Below are 24,974 nucleotides of genomic sequence, written 5' to 3' on the forward strand. Positions count from 1 at the left end.
CATATCAATTTATAAAACCTATAAGATAAAATTAAAAAAAAGAAAAAGTGCAAGTAACTCACTTTTTTTTATTTAAAAAAAAAAAAAAAAAAAAAAAAAAAAAAAAAAAAACTTGCTGCCACATATTAATTTGGAGGCCTTTCTTTGTTAAAGGCCTTAGTTCATGGCCTAAATGGGCTAGGCCTAGGGCCGGCCCTTAAGGGGAGATGGATACTTTACCCCAGATGATGGTTTGGATTCAATGACGGATGATCATGAATGGGGCTTGCATGAGAAAAGCAAGCCTGGTTCCTCCTGTTACTAGAAAATATGAAGTGATTAACAATATGTTATTGTTGCAGATGAGGATAACATGCAACGAAAGATGCGAATGCGAGTATCTTTACCAGAGGTCCAGAGGACTATGCTGAGAAGCTCTATGCACAGAAAAGTGGCACTGAGGAGTCAGATATGGAACTTCCTGAAGTCAAGGACTATAAAACTAGAAGACTGCTTGGAGATGAGGACATTGAGCAAGAGGTTTATGGAATTGACCCCTATACTCACAATCTTCTGCTTGATTCCATGCAAAAGGAGTTAGATTGGCCTCTCCTGGAGAAGCATTTGTTTATTGAAGATGCGCTCCTTCGTACTTTGAATAAGCAAGTTAGGAACTTCACTGGGACTGAGAGTGGAAACAATCCCATGATGTATTCATTGCAGCTTGTTATTGAAGAAAATGAAAAACTTTCTGAGGATCGTGATATAAAAGCTGTGAAAATGTGTCAGGGTATTCTGAAGGCCATTGATACTTGATAGTCATCCTAATGACAGATATGTTGCCTACAGAAAGGTATACACATCATTTTTTTTTTTGGATAAAGGTATACACGTCATTATTTTGCTACATGAGCATGTACTATAAATTTTCCTCTCTTTTGGACGTGTTTCTCTCCTTGACTTGTTCCCTACTTTTCTGATACTGATTTCCCCCATTCTTTTGTTGTGTATTGGGTTGTGTTTTTTCTGGGGCTTGGTGTTGTTTGCAACAAAGAAGTTGGTTTGGGAGCAGCTGTTGATAGGATCCAATTTCTAACGTTAGTAGAGTTCTTTATATGATGTTGAAACTTTTTACCCATTCTTCCCCCCCTGCCCAAAAAAAAAAAAAAATGTAGGTTTGTCCTTTTTGGAAATCTTTCGAGAAGCAAGATGGGATCGATCTATGCAGAAGAATAGTAAAGATACTGCTCCAGAATTTTACAACATCTATCTCAAAAGGCAAAGGTTTGATTCACTTCAAGAAGCTATGTGCTTTAGGCTTGTTATGCCTTTTCCATTTGCCCTGGTTTTGTCGAGGTTTTTTAATTTGATCATACATTATTACCTAGCAGGATGATGCTGATGGGTATGATTTGGTTGTTATTGATGCTATGCATAAGGCAAACTATGAAGTCTAATATGTCATTCGTGCCGTCCAAATTGTGAAGCAAAGTGAGTTCTGTTGTCATACACTTTTTGTTGTTTATAACCTACCTGCAGACCTTCCCTTATGTACTCTTGACAAGTTCTTAGAGTATTATGGAACATGACAAAACTGAATTGATCTCATATTCTATTTTGGGACTGGACATATTTGGCATTATAATTTATAAGCGGGACACAAATTTCTCATGGTTGCTTTATAGTAATGTAAATGTGGTGAAACTGTTACTTTCATCACTTGAATTTCTTCACTGGGAGCGTTAGTCATTATGTGAAGACCAGATCATCTAATCAAATATAAATGTTATATTAGCAAATTTTCTCCTGAAGATTCAGCTTTAGATGCTAGATTGTTTACTAATACTATAACTTGTTTATGGGTGGAATCATGCCATGTTTAATCATACTTTACCTCTCTACTTTCTTTTGTTCTTTTTATATAATTGTTTTATCTCACAGATTATGAATATTACCATTTACTCATCTTATATATGAATTGCCTCGTTTAGTTATATAATTGTGAGTGAACCTAGTGTTTGATCATACTATAAGTTTATCTGTGAATGCAGATTTACTACTGTAGATGTTCATTACTAGATTGGAATCTATTCTGTATGTAAAATTCAATATGGTGAGGAGATCACATTTGATTATAACTCTGTTACAGAGGTGTGTCTCTTGCATTTTTTTCTTCTGCACTCTCTAAAGAGTATTATGCATATTATCAAATAATTTCTCTCTTAATTTTGCTAGAGTAAAGAAGAATATGATGCGCCAGTTTGTTTGTGGCAGTCAATTTTTCCAGTGCAGCTACTTGAATCTAACAGGCAAAGGGGCTTTTCAAAAGGTGCTGGTTTTTAAGGCAATTATCTGGACTGTTTATGTCAAAAACAAAAAAGGAAATAAAATCGTGAACAAGTCTGATAAGTGGCTTTGACTGAACATCCTTATCATTATGGATTAGCATTGTAATAAGGATTCTTTCTGATTGGTGTAGAATGCCACGCCTGATCAGGTTTCTGATTTCATAATTGATAAATAGTTCTTATTTTTCTCTTGTTGAGGTTGTTGCTTCCAGTTGATTCTTATTGGTCCTTTTCTACTTGATTTTCAAAGTTGCCTGAAATTCCGTTAATTAGTTTATATCGTCCCTGCATCAGGTTCTAGATGAATGGCATAGAATTCTGAACTGTCATCAGTTAATGCTTAAAGCTTGCTAACTAAATTTCGTATCTGAAGAGAATTATCTTGACTTGGGGAGGGCTGGTTTAGGCAGTTGCTTGCTGGGTGGGTTGCCTGATTGGGTGGTAGCCTATTCAGCTTGCCTGGTATGCACTTCTGCTGCCGCCTGATATTTGTTCTCAGATTTACCTTTCCACTAGTAGTTTATTTATGCTTTTGTTTTTCCTGACTTTTCCATTTTGATTGAAGGTAGGTTTATGAATTTTGAAAGACCAAAGCTGCCGGCGGAGATTCTAAAGCATAGTTTGGTGGGAAAAAGGAAATATTTTTCATATATATGTCTTGAAGTTGAGAAGAGTGATGCTGAGGTTCGTATCTTTTTGCATGAGACAGGCTGAGGGTGTCTACAATCAAAGGCTTCAGAATTTGGTTGTTACTCTTAACAAGTTGATTACCTTCTTTAATTTTGTTATGCTAAGAGCATCTCCAGCAGAATTAGCAAATTTTTGTACTGTTTGGAGAATGAACAATGACTTCTACCTTTATCTATCCACTTTTTCAAATACATTTTTCAACAGACTCTCTATCTCATTTAAATATTATTTATTCATTCATTATTTATTATTTTTTTAACAACTACACATCTTCCAACATTTTTTTATTCAACACCTAATTATTATAATAGAAAAAAAAGATTTGAAGAATGAACAGTAGCTCATCAGACCTGATGAGCTACTTTTCATTAGCAAAAAAAAAAAAAATTGAGGGATAGAGAGGCTGTTGGAGCCCCTTTTTTTGCTCTCACTCTCTATTATAGAGAGTATTTTGCACCATTGGAGATGCTCTAAGGAGTGTGGTTCAAGTAATATTCCTATGTTAATGGCATCCTTTGTGGTGTCCTATATCTATAATTCAAATCCCCCCTCTCTCTCCCCTACTGTCTACCTATCAAAGAAAAGAAATTGTGTTAAGTTATTGTGCTGATTCTTTGAACCAGAAAGTTGTATGATAAGATGACTATGATCAGTTTAGGGTCTATAATCTAGAATTCTAGTTTAAAGTGTTTTTTGATAATTTAATAGTTGTGGGAGAGGGGATTTGAACATTGGGCATCCTCATTGGAAACACAAGGAAGTGCCAGTTGAGCTAAAAGGCTCAAGTGAATCCTAGTTTAAAGTTTTGAAGTTGAACTTTTGTGTCATTCAAGTACTATACATTTTTTCATGTTTTTCTGTTTGTTAGGGATCTTTAATCTTGATCATTCATCTCGTGTCAATGACACCGTGTACCTATTGATGCCTTATTGTCTTTAGTTACTACTGTAAATAGAGAAGTCTTTACATTCTGATTTCCTAACTTTTTGAAGATGTTAATCTGTTTGAATTCTGTTTATAGGTGAGGAATGTTATGAGATGCATTTTTGGTGACCCAAAGGAAGCACCACCCCCTCTGGAGAGGCTTTGAGCCCTGTAGGCTGTAGCAATTGTTTTCTTACTCTGAAAAGAAGAGGGACCATTTGTTGAGGAGGTTCTTCAATGCATTGCTCCTCATGTGGAAGAAGGCATATTAAATGATCTCAAGTCCAAGATTCATGCTCATGATCCATCAGGTTCCAATGACATTCAGAAATCTTTATTATAGTGATATGCGTGCTTTTGTGTTTTGTTTCAGTATGTATGAACTTAATAACTTTTAAATCATGTAATCTTATGGGGGGGGGGGGGGGGGGGGGGGGGGGGTGTTTCTTTATTTTAAAGTGGGATGGGCCCAAAATCTTCCATGTACCTACGAGTCTCAGAATGATGCTGCAACTGACTTGATCCATATTTATGCCTACACAAAATACTTCTATAATCTGTATGCAGGAATATAAAGCTGCAACTTCTCCACCAGCTTACATTAGTCCACTTGGCTTGGGTCCAGGTGCCAAGGTTTGGAAACCCTCACGGCATCGTGTTTATGGCCCAAGGAATGAGATTTATGCTGGCAAGAATGGTGGGTTTATAAGCTTATATTGCGTTTTAAGTACTAGGGCTCTTTGAATTGCAAGGTGTTTTACATCATCCTACCCTAACCTGGCATCACCCAAAGCACTGGGCAAACACTCTTTCCATAGATCGCTTAAACATAGTGAACAGTCTTGGACCCCTTTTGGAGATTAGTCCCTCATTCCAAGTTACATGCTTAATAAAAGCTTGTGGGATCTAATTTTTATCCAACTTTGTTCCAGACTGGCCTTACCCACATCTTGATGCATGTTGATAGAGTTATGAATAAGTTCTTTTGGTTGTGAGGCATATGCTATTGATGGCTCCTATATTAAAGTTACCCTTCGATCAAATTTTACTCAGATTTCCCAATTAATGAAGTTGAAGGGCCTCCAAGGTTGAGGTGGACTAACTAATGCCACGTTTGGAAAGTACAACACATTTGACTGGATTTTGAATGTTATTTTCCTGTCTGAATTTCACTTCTATCAGCTTGACTTTAATTGCTTTTGATTGCTTATTTCATGAAATTTAATGTTTTTCAGGAGAAGCAGCCCCAGAGGCAATGGCCATAATAAGGGGAGGGAAAGCGTAGCCGTGGATCAAATGTGAAAATGTTTTGTTGGCCATAATAATAGCATAAGAGCAATGTAGCATTATTAATTGGATAAGGGAAATATTAGGCTTGTAAGTTGTAATTGATCAACCTTCGTTTCGTCAATTTAGTTGATCAGATTTGGTTGGTGATGTATGTGCGCATGACTTTATTAATTGTGTGAAAGAATGAGACATTGAAGGATGCTGTCTCTCACCAAAACATTCTTCTGCTATATTATTAAGACTATAGTTTATGAAGAATTACTGTAGTCTGACCCCATGACATGTGTTTGGTGCCTTTGGACCCTGGTTTAATAAGGGTTGTTTTGTGAAAGTCTCTGCAATGATATGCATTATTAAGAGTTTAAATTATGTTCGGATGTAGTGTAAAACTGATACACCTAAATCAGCAATTTATAAAAAATTAAAAAAATCATTACAACTTACCACACAATCACAACTCATTTGAATCCTATAATTACTCCTCTCTCACCCACACTCCCTTTCACAGACCACCAGCAACTGCAACTGCCGCCGCGCTGCTGGTCCGTTCTCCCCTCATTCCAATTCTGACCACCTTAAAGCACCGCCCGTACAAACCTCATTAAAAAAAAAAAAAAATTAATCACTTATGATGCCAAGTACTTCGGAAAATATTACTCTCTTTAATTAAACATCCAATGATATAAGCTGCGTAACTGAACATACAGATAATGTCCACATTTGTTTCCTTTTTTTTTTCTTTTTTTTTTTGGTGGATATCTTTCACAAACACAATTCTCAATCAGTTGTTCTTGGGTTCACATTGTTGAGTTCAGGATTGTGGTGGGAGATGAGACGAAGTCAGTTGACAGAGCAAGGAAATTAAAGCAGATGTAATCTTCTTGTTGAGTTGGTTTCAAGTTTCATTTTTCATGAATCTGTATTGTTTCAGCCACTTGTTAATTGCTAGAACCATCTAGAATTTCTCGTTCTTTGTGCTATGATAGCTTCTCACTAATGCGTTATATATGATCAACTAGGAGGTATGCTTTGAAAATAGTGTTAAATATATAAGGATTACAGAGAAATAATGAGAGATTCTTCAAGAAATGGGATTTCAAATTTTCAAGAGCAAAATCTTCATTCCTCGGGTGCTAGGAAGTTAAGCCCCTTTTTTTTTATAATCTGAAAAGCTTTATTGAAAGAAACTCAAAGCAAAAAAGCAAACATTTCAGGAGCTACATCCTGCCTAATGATATCAACAAAAATAGAAGGCCCTATACATGGACCTATCTCACCTACATGGGAATTATATAAGGACAAGACTGCCGAAACATGGGATGCTTTGTTTGTCAGCTCTATTAACCCAGCAAAAGGAGCACTCTGAAAAGCAATTAGAGATAGAGAAACCTCTTCTATGTAGTTCTTGATCCTCCAAGGTCTATCTCTAGACTGTTGGGAGATAGCATCAATAAATGTTTTAAAGTAGCCTTAGGAACCTCATTCTCCATTGCCAATTGAACAGCCCACAACAGGGCTTCGGCTTCAGCTTGGAAAGGGATGATGGTATTAACCTTTTAGAGCCAGCTAAAACCACCATCCCTCTCCAATCTCTCACAATAACAGAAATGGAAGAGAAATTAATCCCAATAGCTGCATCACAATTAAACTTAAACCAATCCCTTCCAGGAGCAGAACCTTAAACATGAGTCTGCGGACACACATATCAAACAAGTCTATTATAGATCATTAATTTGACATTTTTTCTTGCGAGACCCAAGGGGCCAAGCCTAAAAGGTTGAATGCTCCGGTGAATTATGCAAGCATGCTTGGGGGCTAAGGAAATTTGACCCCTGTCTGAACCTTTGGCAATCTACATTGATTACAATGCAACCCTCTTTTATTTATTGTCGTTATTCATGTTATTTTCCTATTTCCAAATTGACTCAAGGTTTAACTTGGTGTAATAGTGCAGAAGATCAAACAAAACTAAACCTCAAAACTTTTTCTAAAATAAAAATCTTAAGATTGAATACACAGCCCCAAGACAACTACAATGAATAGCATTAGCAAAGCAAAGATGCTTCCCCAACATGTAATAACTTATTTTAAAGATTACTAAAATCACAATCCTTCATTCCAACATTGTGTCAATACTGAAAGTCAGGAATTAATTAAAAAAGAAACAGTGTTGAAATCTACTAAAACCAAATTTATGTCTTCCTTGTACATTCACTAGTGTCTCAACTTTCAATCCTCCCTCCCATCTATCATCAGACAAAAAACAAAGATGATAAACAGCTAGTAACTGCAAATAGCTACGTGCCAAAAGAATGCAAATGAGTAAATTAGATAACAGTGCTACCTTGCATTCCAGTTGTCAACAAATACTCTGCCAATTTGATAATTGTGGCATGTGGGTTCCAGTCACACAGCTTATCACCATCACAGTGGAATATTTTCAGTGCATATTTATAAATCAGAACACATTAATCTATTAAGGCTTCATTGCTGGCTTGATTACTACCATGAAGATCTGGGAGGTCAGAACTAATGGAGAACTTGATCCATCTCTTTCTCTCCACATACTTGAGACAGGGCTGCATCACAAGGCCAATCACCACAGCACCAATACTTACAAGAAATACCTTGAGTGTAGAAAGAGCCAACACAATGCAGATCAATATAGTTGGAGGAATACACATAAGAATGGCTCCAATTGTTCCCACGGGTATCTTGTAAGGCCGAGATGCAAATGGATGTTTTACTCGTAACCATACAAATGCTAGGAATTCCAAAATCATTCCAAAACAGTACAAGAAATTCTCTGCTGCTACAATCTCTTGAAAGCTAAGACATGACAGCAAGAGCACACCAGAAGCTGAGAATAAAATCCCTATTAGAGGAGTTCCGTAACGAGACCTCTTGCCAAAGAACTCAGGTAGCATCCCTCGTTCTGCCATACCCAAAAGTTGGAAAGAGTCACTGCTCATCTCAGCTACAAACATCCCCATATTCGACATTGCTGAAGCACCTTGGACCCACCATCTCAACCAAACTCCCCCAATAATTTTAGCAATATCCGAGAAATACCCATCAGTCCACAAGTCACGGTTGACTGGAACAGCACCAGTACCAATTAAAAGAGGGAAGAAATATCCAAGAACTACCAATATCAAAGCATAAAGCAGAGCCTTTGGAAGTGTTCTCTTTGGGTTGTCCACCTCACCAACAAGGGTGCTTATTGAGTCCCAATAATTTAGATTCCAAAATAAAGTGTTTAAATACAAATTCCAGTCCACATTATGTAGATTTACCTCTAACCATCTAGAAGGCTCCAGCTTTGGAATTGCCACAAGCCCCATAACTACGAAAGGAAGAATTGAGAAAATTCCTAAAAGAACAGCAACCCATCCAACAATGGTCAATCCCCTATAGTTCATGTAAGTGAGGATAATAGTCAAAGCTAACACGGCTAGGATTCTCGGTAAACCACCACCTAAAGCTGGGATTGCCGACTTTAAATAATCAAGAAACAAAACTGGGTAGAGTGCATTATCAATAACCCCACTTAGCCATTTCATCCAACCTTGTTGAAACCCCCAATAAGGACCTAATGCAGCCGAAACCCAAACCACATAACCACCATTCTCAGGGAACATGGTACCCATCTCAGCAGTTATTAATGCCTCAGGAACACTCCATATGAAGGGGAAGACCAAGAAGCCGATAAGGGCTAAAAGAGGACCAGCAGCACCCACAGTATCCTCAATCCCAAATGGCCCCCCAGAAACCTCATAGAAGATGAGGAACACAAGAGGCAGAATTGAAACTTTTTTGAACTTATCTACCCTAGGAAGAGGTACCGCACCAACTGACACATATTCATCACCACTATAGTCTCCCATTGCAATAGATGCTTGCCTATTTGATGTATTCCTCAATTTCTGCATGCATCATCATTTTCTCAATAAATTAAACATTGGGATTTCTCTCTGATATAAGAATTTTCTTTTTATTTAAAACACACACACTTGAAACGAACCCCAGGTATAATCTCACAAGTGAATCATAAAAGAAATTTTGCATACAAACACCAAGCAATTCTCAAATTAAACATATAAATGAGCAATATACAACAAAATAACAAATGGGTTTTATGAGATTACAATTAAATATAACCATACAAAACGAATTTCAAAATTAACAACTTACCACAGAAATACAAAAAGGATGTGGGTCACTTGCAAATTTGGAATGAAAATAAAGCAATTATATAAACAAAATCCAAAGAATGATTAGAGGAGTAAGAGATCTGAAAAAAAAAAAAAAAAAACCTTCAAAGATTTATTAGAAATGGATAAAATACCAGAAACGAAGGGTGAAATTGAGGAGGGACGAGAGAAGAGAAGAAATGAGAAATGGAACGAACCATGAAAGGAATGAAACTCCTTATGGTTATATGGGGTGGACCGTGTACCAGATAAGTTATGCTCTTGCAGAACCGAACCAAATTCGATGCTCAAATCAAAATCATACTACACTACACCTCTCTCACCTCCCACTCACCCCTGTCTCTTTCTGTGTGTGTATAGTAGTAGTGTTTGTGTCAGACAGAGGGAGAAGAGATCCTCAACTAAATCATAATGCACGGTTGCACTTTACCCTTCCAAATTTATTTGTCTCTCTTAACTTTTTTTAGTTAGTGCTTGTTCCTTTCAACTGCTTCTGGTATCTTTTCTTTTTTCTTTTTTATTATTTTATTATTTTTTATTTTTAAAGTACTCCAGTTATCTTTTTTAATTCAATATAATGTCATTTATAAGATTACTCAAGGCAGTATTTAAACAAATTGTATAACTTATTGATAATAGCTGTATATTTATATGGTTATTGTAGTCCTAGCAAGTAGCAACAATCTAGATTTACACGAGTTTAAATAAGTTAATGTGGGTGATGTTTAGAGTTAAATGTGCAAAATTTAACCAAACTTTAGCAATGTTTATATCTTAAACATTATTATTTTATTCAACCTCAATTATTTTAATAACAAAAAAAATAGAGAAAGAATTATAAAAAAAAAAACAGAAAAGAGTAGGAATAGGGATAGAATAAAAAAAAAACTAAATAAAGTAGTAACCGGTTAAGAGAATAAAATATTAAATATAGGGTGTATATATCTTAAACATTATTATTTTATTCAACCCCAATTATTTTAATCAAACAAAACATAGAGAAATAATTATAAAAAAAAAAAAATGATTAGGAATAGGGATAGAATAAAAAAAAATTAAATAAAGTAGTAACCAGTTAAGAGAATAAAATATTAAATATAGGGTGTATATATCTTAAACATTATTATTTTATTTAACCCCAATTATTTTAATCACACAAAACATAGAGAAAGAATTTTAAAAAAAGAAGAATAGGAATAGGGATAGAATTAAAAAAAATTAAATAAAGTAGTAACGGGTTAAGAGAATAAAATATTAAATATAGGGTGCATTGATAAAGTAATTATGTAAAATAGATAAAACAATTTTTTGTTTTTTTTGTTTTGGCATTTATGAATGTGAATACTGAATACCTACGTGAGATGTCTCACTCAGATAAAAGAGATAAAAAAAATAAAATTACATCTTAAACATTATTATTTTATTTCACCCCAACTATTTTAATCTCACAAAATATAAAGAAAGAATTAAAAAAACAAAAGAGAATAGAGATAGAATAAATTTTTTTATTATAAATAAAGTGGTAACTGGTAAGAGAATAAAATATTAAATGAATGGTGTATTGATAAAGTAGTTACGTAAAATAGATAAAATAGATTTTTTTTTTTTTTTTTTTTTTTTTGGCATTCGAATGTGAATACAGAATACCTATGTGAGATGTCTCACACTTGCGACTTGTCAGATAAAATAGATCAAAACAACAAACAAACAAAAGTGTAAAAACGGTCATACATTGTGCCCCGACATCTAATCTAATAAGCAACTCCACCTCAAGAGGAGGGTGGATAAAAACAACAAAATCTTGGTCCAAAAGAGCACCTCGCCTAGCTAAATTATCTGCACACTTATTGGCTTCTCTAAAGCCATGCATAAATTTGACATTAGAAATTTTCTTTAGGCCCTCCTTGCAAACAGCTACTAGCGCATCTAAGCTGTTAAATTTACTAGTCTCTTTCCTCACTAAGTCAATTACCACCTTGGCATCCAACTCTATTTCCACTGCTGGAAGCTTGAGAGCAATGCAAAGTCGAATGCCATCCCGTAAGGCCCACAGTTTTGCAGCAACACTGGTCGTGATGCCAATGGCTCGGGCATACCCTTTCACCCAGTCACCCTTCTCATTTCTAATCAGCCCTCCACTGCCAGCCAAACCTGGATTGCCCTTTGATGAACCATTCGAATTTAATTTGAACCAATTAATCGGGGGGTTTAGCCACCTCACCTAGATTTTGTTTCTAATAGTGTTATGCTTCCCATTGCTAACCAAATAGGCTACCTTTGCTACTCTAGCCAAAGTTTCATCTAGAAGATTTCGTTGTGGCCTTGTTTTGCCAAACACAATGCTATTTTGGTGGAGCCAAAGAATCCACACTGCCATAGGAAAAATTGTTCCCAACTCCATATTAGAAATAACGCTAATCCGAGAGCTTCTGCAGTTGATTTTAAGCCAATCAACTAGAGGCACTCCATAAAAGATATTTGATGACATAGGACGCATCAAGGAGTTCCAAAAACACTTGGCTTTGGGGCAATCTCTTAAAGCATGGACAATGGTCTCTGGCTCGGTGTTACAAATAGGGCAGGTCGGTGGAATTCCCACCCCCCTCTCATTAAGGATTGTTTTCACAACTATGCTATAATGGCAGCATTGCCATAGAAAGTGCTTGGCTTTGGGAAGGGATAAAATCTTCCACACCCAAGCACCTGGAAAAGAAGTTCTGCTCAAATCTTCATCCTTTTTCACTGCCAATTAGTATGCTCCTTTTAGCTTGAACTCACCATTTGAAGAAAGGTGCCAGGTAAGTCTATCCTCTTCTTAGGATGAGAAGGAGAGGGAAGTTGTCTTCATCTCCAAAAGAATTAAGGTCGGGAAGGAGAAGGAAACATGCTCCAAATTCCACCCAACATACCTAACAACCTCCATAAGTTTTATATATTCCTCATCCTTATTTAGTGGACCTGAGACTGGGCTTCGAAGAGTACCTTTGTCCATCCATTTGTCGAACCAAAGAGATAAGCCACTTTCCCTTCCAAGAATCCACTTAGAGCCCTTATTGAAAATTTCTTTCCCTTTTTTAAGTGCTGCCCAGGTTGGGGAGCACGAGGAAGACCTTTCTTGGGTTCTAAAAACTCGCCTTTGCTTAAGATATTTTTTTGGAAAGGACTCTGACCCAAAGGGAGGATTTTTCAGAATTAAATCTCTAGTTAAGCTTTGCTAATAGAGCAGTGTTTTTCGGTTTTGTCGCTTGAATTCCAAGACCCCCTTCTTCCTTAGATTTTGTAACCTTCTCCCAGCTTATAAGGTGGAGTTTTTTCTTATTTTCCGAAGAACCCCATAAGAAGTTTCGGCTAAGCCAGTCAATTCCTTGGAGGATGTTGGATGGGAGAGCCACACATTCCATAGTGTAGTTTGGGATTGTCGAAGTCACCGATTGAGTTAGTACTACTCTGCTAGCATAAGACAATAGGTTTGCTTTCCAACTAGCCAACTTGCTCTTAATACAGTCAAGAATGTGCCCAAAATCCTGAGGAGTACCTGAATGTTGTATGGGAAAGCCCAAGTATTTCCCAAGAGTAGGAGTGGAGCGGAATCCCAGAACCTCACACAACTCGGTTCTCTTTTCAGGATCAACGTTCGGAGAAAAATAGACCCGAGACTTTTCATTGCTGATTTTATGCCCAGATAACTCACAAAAGGAGAAAAGCACTTCCCTAATAGCCATGCAATTCTTCCTATCTACTTTGGCAAAGAGCATGAGATCATCCGCAAAGAAAACATGAGAGAAATCTGGTCCACCTTGAGAAGCTTTGACAAAATTCCAAAGCTTAGCTTTGCATTTCTCCTCTATTAGGGCCCCAAGGACTTCCATGCATAAGATAAAGAGATACGGGGAAAGGGGATCTCCTTGCCAAATTCCTCGTGAAGGATAGAACATCTCTAATGCTCTACCATTAACAAGGATAGATATAGAGGACAAAGACACGCAACTCATAATCAGGGAAATTAGTCAGCTTGGGAATATGTAGAGGTACAAGGTATCCCTAATAAAGCTCCACTCCAAACGGTCATAAGTTTTCTCTAAATCCAGCTTTATTGCCATCACTCCACCTTGAACTTTTTTTCTCGCCATAGAGTGGATCAACTCTTGGACGATAATCACATTATCCACCCCTTGCCTCCCCTGGCAACAAGGGCCTAATCCGAGCCACAATAATTTTGGTCACCATCTTGTATATGTTGTTACAAAGACTAATGTGGCGAAGATGAATAGATGCAACTCATAAAAAGTAGTTTTTATTTTAGTTTGGTATAACTTGTTTTCGTTGGCTTATTTTAATGAATTTATTCGGCAAAAATAGAATTGAATCTTAAAAGAGTGGACTTTAGAGAGTTTTTTTTTTTTTTTTTTTTTTTTTTGAAGGACTTTAGAGAGTTGTGTATAAGACTTACAAGTAAATAAACACATCAGCTTCAAAAAGAATACAAAAATACAATCGTATGCCTAATAGTGTCTTCTTAACTATGAGGAGGGATATAATATTTTAATTGGCTTAAAAAAAATAAAAAAAAATAAATCAGAGAGAGAAATCAAGCCAAACACATTTCCATTTATTCATTTATTTTCTTTTTCTTTTTTAAATGAAAAAGATGAATAATTTGATAATTTGGCAGGAAGGAAGGATATGAATCTTGAATATAATTTATAAGTATTTATTATAAACCCAAAAAAAGAAAAAAGAAAAAAGAAAAAATGATATTAATCTAACTTCTAAAGTACCTTATCCATTTATAAGCACATTTCTCCATGAATTTCATTTGTTTAAATGTTTTTCCAAATGTTTAACTTTTTATTTTATTTTATAACTTTATGCTTTTATGATTTTTTTTTTTAAATGAGTAACAGAAAGGATTTTATATATATATTTTTTCTTTTAATGAGTAACAGAAAGGATTTTATAACTTCATGCTTTTATGATATGTATATACAATTTCTTTCTTCTTTAATTTCATCATTCCGAGATAAAATTATTAATATCTTTTCAGACTTGGTAAGTTTAACCTCAAAGGGTTGATAAGAGATTAGAATTACTAATCTCCACTTCATAAGATGTTTTCACAACCAATTAAATATAAAATTTAGATCATATGCCTAACTTTTTTTTTTTTGAGTAAACAGTACTACTTATTAGAACACACAAAAATAAAAATAGTGTTTTAAATCTGGTTTATTATACATTTCATGCCTAACTTGATAATGACTTTCTTGCAGTATGAAAACTCTTTAATCCTACAAGTCAAGCCGATGCTTGTGACTTTCAATAACAAGAAACGATATTTGGCTTTTCCATCAAAAAGTAAAACAACTTTTCAAACTTTGAATACTTGTCTTTTGCAAATTTCTATCCTTTATGATGTGATTTGAAAATTTATTATTTCTTCAGCATTCTATGGAAGCAAACTTCAAGTTAAAATTTAAAATAATTGTTTTAATCAGGCTAATAATTTATGAGTTAAACAATTGAAGTTCTCTATCACCGTCTCGCCCACCCCAAAAGATATCTAAGACAACATAAATGGAAATTGGTAAAATAAATTTAAAATGTTGAATTGCATATTTAGTCCATAAATTTCTAATTTTTTTTTTTCAAAATTGCTCTTATACTTTAAATAAAGAGTATTATTATTATTATTACTAGGTAAATTTTTAAAACCAAATGGTGTATTTCAACCCTATTTACTATTTAGTAAATATTTACTATTATTGTGGCCTAAATAATGAATATAGGGCTCCTTAGTCCTTAGCCTAAAGTTGTGCTACGAGCCTACGATTTTGGTATTCTTAATAGTTTCGAGTTTGGATAGAAAAAATTTGTTTTTATTTTTATTTTTGAGAGAATGGATCAGAGAAGACTTGAATACATAGTAGCCACCAATATGACTTATGCTGCTAGATTATGGGTCAAACTTGGGTTTAGTGTCTAGTGATACTAGACTTGTAAAATGGTGACACGTGTCCACTTTGGACACATGTCACTATCTAATTGGGTCTAATGTATTTTAAAGATTTGACTTATAAAAAATTTATATAAAAAAAAATATCTGACCAAATTATTGAACTTATCACGCAATTTTTCGACCATTCAAGTATTCAACCATGTGCAGCCATGCATGTCAAATGGGTACTCCTAAAAGGCAAGAATCTTGCAACGGAAAAGGTACCCACAGGGCGCGCACCAACTTCCAAAATTCTCTCATACAATTTGCATGACCTCTCAGCATCAAATCATATTCTCATCCAACAGTATCACATGCCTTATAATAAGGTGACATCATTTTACATGGATACGCACTAACGCTATTTTTATTAAGCATTATTATTATTATTCACCACCTGAGATATTAGTTGGGGTAAAATTATATGTATCTCTAAACTTACTAATTCACATCAAATCAATTCGTGTCTACTGTCTAGTGTTCAAATTTCAAAGCTTTGGGGTCTTTGGTTTTAATTTTCAAAGCTCTAGGATGATAGTTCAATAGTAGCTTATGTGTGTGTTTGGATGCCAATGAAAAATTAAAATTATTTTACTATTAAGTTTATTTGTACTACTATTTATTGGCTTTACTGCATTTTTTGATATTATTCATAAGTCTTGTTGATCTATTTCAACTAACTTTTACCTTTATCTACAGTACTTTCAACAATAAGCTTTTAGTTTCAGCAAAATAAACGGTATCTAAATAGACCCTATATGTACGGTATTTCATATATGTGGTTCAAATCTTATATCCATTCCTCCCTCCCTTAGTCCCTCGCTACATGCTTATCTTTAAAAAAAAATAATGAAAATCTAAATTCAAAAATTCAAAGATTATGTATTAAAAGAAATTGGCTGAAATGTAAAACTTATCATCTAAGTTTCACCATAATTCATTTTAGTCTTTTAAATTTCAAGTTTATTTAATTAAGAGCTCTTCGTCAACTTCCATTTAATATTGTGGTTTGTCTAAAATTTTATTTTTTTAATTAAAAAATCCAATTAATGATTGAAAAAAAATCATTTTTTTTTCAAAAACTTTTAACAAGAAGTTGATAGAAATGACTTAATTAAATAAACTTGAAACTTAAAGGATTAGAATGAATAAAAATAAAATTAGAGGGTTGTAATGAATTCTTTTAAAAAATTAGAGAGTGTTTTGCATTTTAGCTAAAGAAATTCAAAACTTGAAGAGTCAAAGAGTTTTTTTTTTTTTTTTTTTTTTTGAAGAGGAGTCAAAGAGTTTTATAGTTAGAACTATCACTTCTTAGTATTTTAAACTTTAAACAAAAATGTTTAAAATTTAAATCCATCCTCTTCTATTTTAACCATCCAACTATCTAAAATTAGGGAAAAAAATAAAAATAAAAATAAACCCTATAAAGCAATAACCTTTTCTAAAATTATTTATTAAAAAAAATAAAAGAAAACCTAAACCACATCATCATTAGTCACAGGCCACAGGCCACGTGGGGCCACATATCACCACATGAACTGTAAACAAAGAACTGTTTTTCTTTTCACTTGAACCCAGACAGTACTGGTCCACTGGAGACTTGAGAACATAAGTATAGAACCCACCTACCCTACCCAACCTTTCTCGCATTTTCTGATCATTCGTCTTCTCGGCGTATGACTTAAACTCAAACACAAACACAAAACCATAAACCCTGGTGGATTATACAACTTCAGATCTATCTCTAGGATTCAGTAGCAAATATATCAACGGTGATGGCAGCATATATATATATATATATATAGATCAAGGGAGGAGAGAGATGTGGTTTTAAAACAATTAACAAAACAAAAACAATAACAAAAATCTTATTTGTACAGAGAATGACACACAATTACACAAAGAATAAGAGAGAGAGAGAGAGAGAGAGAGATATGGAATGCATACCTGATCATCAATATTATTCTCAGAATTATTATTATGTGGTGGTGTTGGCTTCTTGTTGTTGTTACTACTCGTCTCTGAAGAAGGAGGCATCTCAGGTTGAATCATAAAGTCACCAGATTGTTGATTTGCTCGGACATCGAGACCTCCCACTGGTGCGTGCATAGCCGTACTTTGAGATCTCACTTCACTTCTTTCTTAATTTCCTCACTTGGTTTTTTAGCATCACAATATATGAACCAAGTTTTCAACGCATATTAGTGAACTTAAAACATACATAATATATATACTTTAACCAAAAAAAAAAAATATATATATATATATATACACACACACGTACAGTCAAATAGTGAACAAGGAAAGAAATATATAAAAATAAAAGGCTACTAATTAAATATACGATATTGCTGCGGATATTGCGATGGTTTTTTTTTTTTTTTTTTTTTTCAATAAAAAAAAAATTATGTATTCTGTGTTAAGTATATAGTATTCTGTGATTTGTTGACTCATAAAATCACAACTCATAACAATATGGTATGGGCAGCTGCCAGCTAGCGATGCAGCCAAATTGTTTCTTGCACGTGTGCTTAAATAGGTTTGATTCTTTTCTCCAAAAAAAAAAAAAAAAGTTTGATACATTCTTAAAAAAAATAGGTTGGGTAATCTATACTTGGACTTTTATATAGTTTAAAAATACATTCATTAATGAAGGGTAACTTTATTTAAAAATAAAGTCATAAATATTAAATAACAAATTTTATTTTGAATTAAAAAAGAAAAGTCCTAAAATTTATAATTTTTTTCCTTTACATTCAAAAAAGAAATTATAATTAATGCTTATCTTTAAAGTTTATCATTTTTATTTTTTTTAAAAATAAAATATATATTTCTAAATTATAATAGATACAAATTATTAACTTTTATCTAAAAAAATAGAAGAGTTATTGAGCACGTGGCTAGTAAGAGTATAAGACTCTAACAATTTTGAGACTCTTCTTCCGGTTTCGAAATAGATTCAAAGCAACTTGGCCTATCTTCTCTTGGTGTTTTGTTTTCAAAACTATATGGGGGGATGTTTGGTACTTGAAGAAATCCTAAAATGGAAGAATGGTTATTCTAATAATAATTTTACTATTTCGTTATAAAGAATTGGCATTGCTTACGAAATGTAATTCCCTCAAAACAATGATGTGGGATATAAGAACTAATATCTTAAGGCATACAAGAAATTTGGAAAATGGAATAGTTATTCTAGTTTAATGATGACACAAAAGCAGAATCTTAAATTTGTAATTAATCTACCACCTTTTTTTTAGGGTAATGTTAGGCATAAACTATTTTATACAGTAATATTTTTACAAAATATTGATATGGTTAACTTTTTATTGATTTTTATTTAGATCTACCATTAATATTACTTTTTCATTTATCAATAATTACTCAGTCGTTTGTAAAAATTTTTATAAAATAATTTATATCTCTAATTTTATTTATTTTAGATAGTATAATTTTTATATAAATCTTACTAACCTATACACATATATTAATAAACTATTTAAAATTTTTTTTTATCAGGATCTAGACCTGACCACTTTTATATAAGGTGATGAAATCTGATCAAATCCAATAAGAGCATCTCCAACGGGGCTAGGCATCTCTAAATTTTGGAGAAAAAAGCCACTATTCACACCCAAAATGAAGTCCAAGCCTCTTTATCTCTATTTTTTTTTTTTTTTTAGATTTGCTATAGTAACTCTCAGGCCTGGAGAGCACTGTAGCAATCACTGTAGCTTTTGCAAAGATTATTTCTCATTAAACTAATACCCGGTTGAATAAAATAATATTCTTTCTCTTTCCTCCTCTCTTCCTTGTTCATCTATCTCTTTCTCAAATGGTAACACAATCAAAACACAAACACAATAACAGATCAAGAACAGGGAAAAATACAAATTTAACTAGAACAAAAAATCTAAAATCAAAACAAAAACAACAGATCAAGAGCATGAAAGCCTATCTAAGCTCCATTGTAACAACAAAGTGAATTAGAACAAGATAAAAAAAAAGAAAAAAAAAAGAAAAAGAAATAGACGAAGGCCATGTCGGCTGTGTGTGTGTGTGTGTGTGAGAGCTAAAGAGGAAAGAAAATAGAAGTAGAAATAGAAAATGTAAAAAAAGAGAGAGCTAGAGAAAGAGAGACAGAGACAGAGACGAAGAAAAGAAATAATCCGGAATGAACTAGAAGAAAAAGAAAAAGAAAGTAGATAGAGGAAAGGAGTGAGATATGTGGCTGGTGGAGAAAAAACCAAGAGAAAAAGAAAAAGAAAAAGAAGAAGAAATGTATCCTGATGGTGTGAAGGGAAAAATAATATAAAAAATAAGAAATTACAATTAAGAAATGCTATCACAATATTTTTACAAACAATAAATTTTAAGTAACGAATTGTTATTAGATAATATTGATGAGTAAAAAAATAATTTCAGTGGTGGGTTCAAATTAGAACTAATAAGAACTAATAACAACTTCCCACATAAATTTTATTGTGAAATTATTGCGTAAAATGTTGTGAATATAACACTTTTGATTGAAAAATACAGTTGTTACAAAAAGAATAAATGATGATTAAAAAAAGAATAATGAATGAATAAATAAATAATATTTAAATGAGATAAAGATTGAGATAGAGAGTCTGTTAGAAAGTATATATGAAAAAATGAGTAACTAAAAAATAAAAGTAACTATTTACCCTTCAAACAGTACTAAAATTTAGAAGGGCTGCTAGAGAAAAGCCTCCAGCGGCTCTATCATTTGACACGTTCATTGAGTGTTTGACAAGTGACAACTTTCTTAATCTACTCAGAATTACGTAGACTACTAATGCCACATGGAAATTTAATATAATTGTTACATGTCATGTCATTTTTATTTAGTCTATATATGTGTCATGTGTAAATGAATGTAAATATGTATTATTTAATTTTTTAATGTGTGCTTAATTACTCCTAAGAATATTTTAATGTGTGCTTAAATTACTAATTAGAATATTCTTTATATGGTCAAAGACTCAAAGCACGCCAAACGTGGATTCCTTTTTATTTCTTTCTCTTTTTTGTTTTATATATAAACGTGGTGCCATTATTTTGTCCTTAAATAGTTTTTATTTTTTATTTTTTTTCCGTAAGTACTATCTTTTTATTTTTTTCATTAATCAGTTTTATGGTCAAAGCATTGCCAATGTGGAGGCATTTTAAATGCTCTCAAAATTTTATTTTCTTCCTTAAACTCAAAAAAGTTAATGCCAATTTTAATGGAATATCTTGCCCAGCATTCAAAACATCACTTAACTGTCACACAATTAATACTTATACGGCTCTACCTCCAAAGTCCAAAAAACGTGGTTTTGGTCAAATTTGAATAGTCAAATTTGAGGTGACTATCAATTTGGACTTGTGCAGACCATGTGGAGTGGATGTCAGAGCCAAAAATTTGATTTCAGAGGCAAAATTTATAGTATATGTTATGCATGTTTATGGAGCATATATATATATATATATATGAATATTGCTTTATATAAAAAGCAACTTATGTGTATAATAAGTGTGTATTAAGTGATATTTTAATGTAATAAATCTCACAAAATAATAGCATATTATTCTATATTGTTTAGCGGTAAAGGAATTTTTAAGTAAATAAGCTTTTTCTATTTCCCATAAAAGTGTGCCTTTGTGTTAGAATTCATTTTTCTCTCCCTTGTGTGTATGTTTTTGTTTCTCAAAAAAAAAAAAAAAAAAGTAAATAAGCTTTTTCCTTTTTCTTTTCTTTTTTCAAAGTAAAAATTCAACTCATTGATCAAAATATTTTGAATAATGTTAAAGATTCAAACTATTTTACAAATTATTTTACAAACTGCTGATGTGAAGAGTGATTATTATTAAATGAAAAAATGATATAAATAGTGGGTCTATATGAAAACCAATAAGATGTTGGTCACATCAATATTTTGGAAAAATACTGTAAAATAGTTTGTAACTGTAGTATTAATAGTTAAATAGACAACAAATATAACTTATATCTTTATGTAATCATTCCAAAATTTATTGCTTATTATACAAGATTTTATGGAATAGAATAAATTACTACATAAAGAATTTAGGGAAGTGATCCCCTCCAATTAAATCTTCCAATTCCTTCTCATTTTTAGCTGGATATGTGACACGTGACATTTATTTGATTTTTAAATGCCACATGTCTTTTATCTAAATAAAAAATTTGAGGGATTTAGAGGATTCAAGTGGAGGAGATCTTATCCCAAAAACTTAAGTTTTTTATTTTTATTTTATATATACATAAAATGGATTTTGATATATAAATAATACACACACATACACACATTAAGTTTGGTATGAGGATCCACATAGCAAAGTGGAGAACTAACACCACCCCCTAGCCAAAACTACATGGCTTTTATATACACGACCATCCCCATTATTTGCTATTAAGAGATCCGTACAACTTTGACATGGAAAAAGAAAAGAGATCCCCCAATAGACTTAGGATACACTATTACCTTAGTTTGCTCTATTTGCTCAAACTTAAAAGCCACTTAGTGTCTATAGACACCCCATTTACAGCTCTCATTTAGCCTCGTTTGCATCTCATTTAACTCTCATGTACATGATGATATGCACATGTTCATTTCACCATCACATTACATTACAATGATAAAACTATAATTTTTTATCATTTTATTTCCAATTTCATTGCATGAAATAAATCTTGAAGTCATAATGATCAAATTGACAATTGATGAGCCTTAATCAAACCACCGAATTGAAAGATATCATAAAAACAAATTTTAATGGTAATGGTAACGTCCATTTGTATGAATTAAGTTGTGGGCTTTAGGAAGGGGAAGCGAATGAAAGGTGGGTATTGGGTATGAGGGATTTAGGGATTAGGGATTGGGGATTGGGAGATGAGTGTGGTGGAGAGTTTGATGAAGAGAGAAGTGAAGTCTGGGTGTGGGTCTGCATAGTCATTGGAGGTTGTGTATATTCTAGCATCCATTATCAAACTTGTTTCAATGATTTGTTCTTCTTTTTTGCACTTGAGGTTGAGGGGTTTTGTTGAATCGATGAAATGGAAGTTGGGTTGGTGTGGATAATAACCACAAGAATAATGTAATTCAAAGGGAAACATGTGACCTTGAATTTTTTTTTTTTAAATAACTTGTCTTCTTTTTATTTAGTCAAAATTGATGGGAGAATAGTTGGGTATATCAATTTTTTTTATACATCAATAATTGAGGATGAGAAGATTTGCAATGGCAAAATCACATGAGGCTAGGGGACCATGACCTCCCAAGCTTTTTGAAAAGCTTTAATTATGCTAATTCAGTGATAAGTCGTCTAAAAAAAATCAATAAAAAATTGTTAACTTAATTATTGTGAAAATTTTTGTATTTATAATATTTCTCCTTGTAGCACACGAGTATGTGGCCCTCTAATTTTTTTCAAACTTCTAAGCCACAATTTTTTTTTATTGGATTTTATTTTTTTGGATAACTCTAAGCCACAAAAGTTGATTTTTTTTAAAAAAAATTTCAAACGGTCATTTTTATACTGTAGCACACGAGGATGTGGCCCTCTAATTTTTTTCAAACTTCTAAGCCACAATTTTTTTTTATTGGATTTTATTTTTTTGGATAACTCTAAGCCACAAAAGTTGATTTTTTTAAAAAAAAATTTCAAACGGTCATTTTTATACTGTAGCTCTACTTTTTGCCAGACAGGGAAAAAGATATACAACTACACCCATTTGTCAAAAGACGTCTCTCATTGAGGGTCTGGCAGGCCAAAATCAGCTCTTTGGATTCTACTTATCTCTCATTTATTCCTTTCCTTTTCTTTCCTTCTCTCTCTCTCTCTCTCTCTCTCTCTCTCTCTCTCTCTCTCTCTCTTTTAAAATTTAATTTTTATACTTTTCAATTTTCACATCACACAGTTACAGAGAGATAATAAATAACAAAAAGAAAAATATGTTTCTAACATTTCCTTGTCCACGTCTCTCTCTATATTTATACACACTACTTAGAGGTTCTTCTATTTTTTATTTTTGTAGTAAGTGAATTATTAGGTGTAAAAATTAAAGAGTTTAAAGTAGGGGCATAATGAGAATATTAATAAATTAATGATTTTTAACTTTCAAAATAGGACTTAATTTTAGGACACCCTAAAATAGAATACAAACTAAACAATTTGAAATGAAAAATGTATTAGTCAAGTGGATTATTCTAAAGCCATTTAATTTAATGGTGAAATTTTCAAATTTATCTTTTGTAGACATATAATAATGCATGTGACCTTTATATGAGGTAAGTCTAGTACCATAATTTCACAACTTTATTAAAATTTTGTCATGTGATAACTCGTGAGTAGTGGAATTATGAAGTCATATAGACTCATTATTTTATTTTCATCACTTAGAACTCACTGCATAGGCAAATTATATAAAAAAGAAGTGAAAATTGTTATGACAATATATTTACTCCATTATATGGTCCATATGGATATGATGACCCAATAAAACATTGAATAATATGGACTTTTAGATCTAAGTGCATCACTGCATGCACTGTATCCGGACCCAATTCATACTAGAATAATACTCTGCATAGGTCATCCAGGCCATCATCCAAGGAAATTCGGACCACCCTGAGTTTGGCCACATTATCGACGACGTCAGGATATTAGCTACTGATTTTATTTCTATTCAGTTTTGTCATGTGAAACGCAACTGTAACGTTGTTGCTGATGCATTAGCCAAGAAAGTTAAAGATACTTTGAGTTTAGCTGTTTGGTTAGAAGATGTGCCAGGGGATATTGCTCGTCTCCTTGTATTTGATAGGCCGCTTTTGGTCTGGATTCTCAAAAAAAAAAAAAAAAAAAAAAGTTATAAACGGATGAGAAACAATTTTAACACCATAATGTGCTTTCATGGTCAGACTGATTAAAGGACATTAACTTCAGTCAAATACGGCAACCTTTAAAAATTAAAACCAATGAATTGAGGGAAAGTTTGCCAACTCATGAGGAAAAGTCAAATGACAAGTAACTTACGAGTTACGATCATTTAATACCGAGAATTTATTAGTATGATAATGATTTTAATAATTGAGTTTCAATTTCAACTTCAAATTCAAAACTGATGTGCTAGAAACAAGTCAATGATTACATACTTAATATTTAGAATTAAAATAATAATTTTTATTAAATATTCCAACACAACACACATATACAAAAATCTACTAGAGCCCGTTTGGTTTGTCAACTAAAAACACAGTGTTCAGTGTTTAAACACTGAACACTAGTGTCCAAAATTTGAAACAATATGTTTGGTGATAGAGTTTAAAATAAGGCTATTTGGAAATGGTTGTTGAAAAACCCATGTTTGAAATATATTTTTTGAGTAGTGCTCGACTGTGATTTTAAACACTAAACACACGTTTTTGATGGCACAACGGTAATAAAAATTAAATTCAGTTTTCATTGTGCCCGGACCCACTGATCAGCTTTTTTCTAATGTTTGTCTCC

At 33.0% G+C, this 24,974-nt stretch overlaps 1 protein-coding gene and 1 long non-coding RNA gene across 7 annotated transcripts; one reads left to right on the forward strand and one right to left on the reverse strand.

Annotated features, from left to right (window-relative positions):
• The first annotated feature begins 255 nt into the window (after positions 1 to 255).
• On the forward strand, positions 256 to 5,489 carry LOC126713050 (uncharacterized). 4 transcript variants are annotated; one of them, XR_007651258.1, is made up of 7 exons: positions 256 to 832; positions 1,155 to 1,263; positions 1,371 to 2,789; positions 2,893 to 3,072; positions 4,039 to 4,252; positions 4,509 to 4,638; positions 5,177 to 5,489. It is a non-coding gene; the product is annotated as an uncharacterized LOC126713050 (long non-coding RNA). The 4 variants fall into 4 exon arrangements; XR_007651259.1 differs by lacking the exon at positions 4,509 to 4,638 and having other exon boundaries at positions 1,371 to 1,470; positions 2,215 to 2,789; XR_007651257.1 differs by lacking the exon at positions 4,509 to 4,638.
• On the reverse strand, positions 5,485 to 17,643 carry LOC126713046 (probable polyamine transporter At1g31830). Of its 3 annotated transcripts, XR_007651254.1 has the most exons (4): positions 17,388 to 17,643; positions 7,576 to 9,157; positions 5,676 to 5,828; positions 5,485 to 5,566 (listed from the first exon to the last, which is right to left on the reverse strand). XR_007651254.1 is itself a non-coding variant. In XM_050412689.1 (2 exons), the coding sequence occupies exons 1-2, from the start codon at positions 17,547 to 17,549 to the stop codon at positions 7,700 to 7,702; spliced, it is 1,620 nt and encodes a 539-aa protein (XP_050268646.1). In that variant the 5' UTR covers positions 17,550 to 17,643; the 3' UTR covers positions 7,277 to 7,699. The 3 variants fall into 3 exon arrangements, 1 of the variants encoding a protein (XP_050268646.1); XR_007651253.1 differs by lacking the exons at positions 5,485 to 5,566; positions 5,676 to 5,828 and adding an exon at positions 7,277 to 7,477; XM_050412689.1 differs by lacking the exons at positions 5,485 to 5,566; positions 5,676 to 5,828 and having other exon boundaries at positions 7,277 to 9,157.
• Between the last annotated feature and the right edge of the window lie 7,331 nt (positions 17,644 to 24,974).

The sequence above is a fragment of the Quercus robur genome, chromosome 2, assembly GCF_932294415.1.
Source record: "Quercus robur chromosome 2, dhQueRobu3.1, whole genome shotgun sequence".
Lineage (NCBI taxonomy): Eukaryota > Viridiplantae > Streptophyta > Magnoliopsida > Fagales > Fagaceae > Quercus > Quercus robur.

Bases quoted from the DNA above. Each gene is read 5' to 3' on its own strand.
- LOC126713046 (XM_050412689.1), bottom strand. From the start codon at position 17,549: ATGCACGCACCAGTGGGAGGTCTCGATGTCCGAGCAAATCAACAATCT. The intron at 9,158-17,387 runs GTATGCATTCCA...TGATGCATGCAG, and splicing joins AGAATAATATTGATGATCAG to AAATTGAGGAATACATCAAA.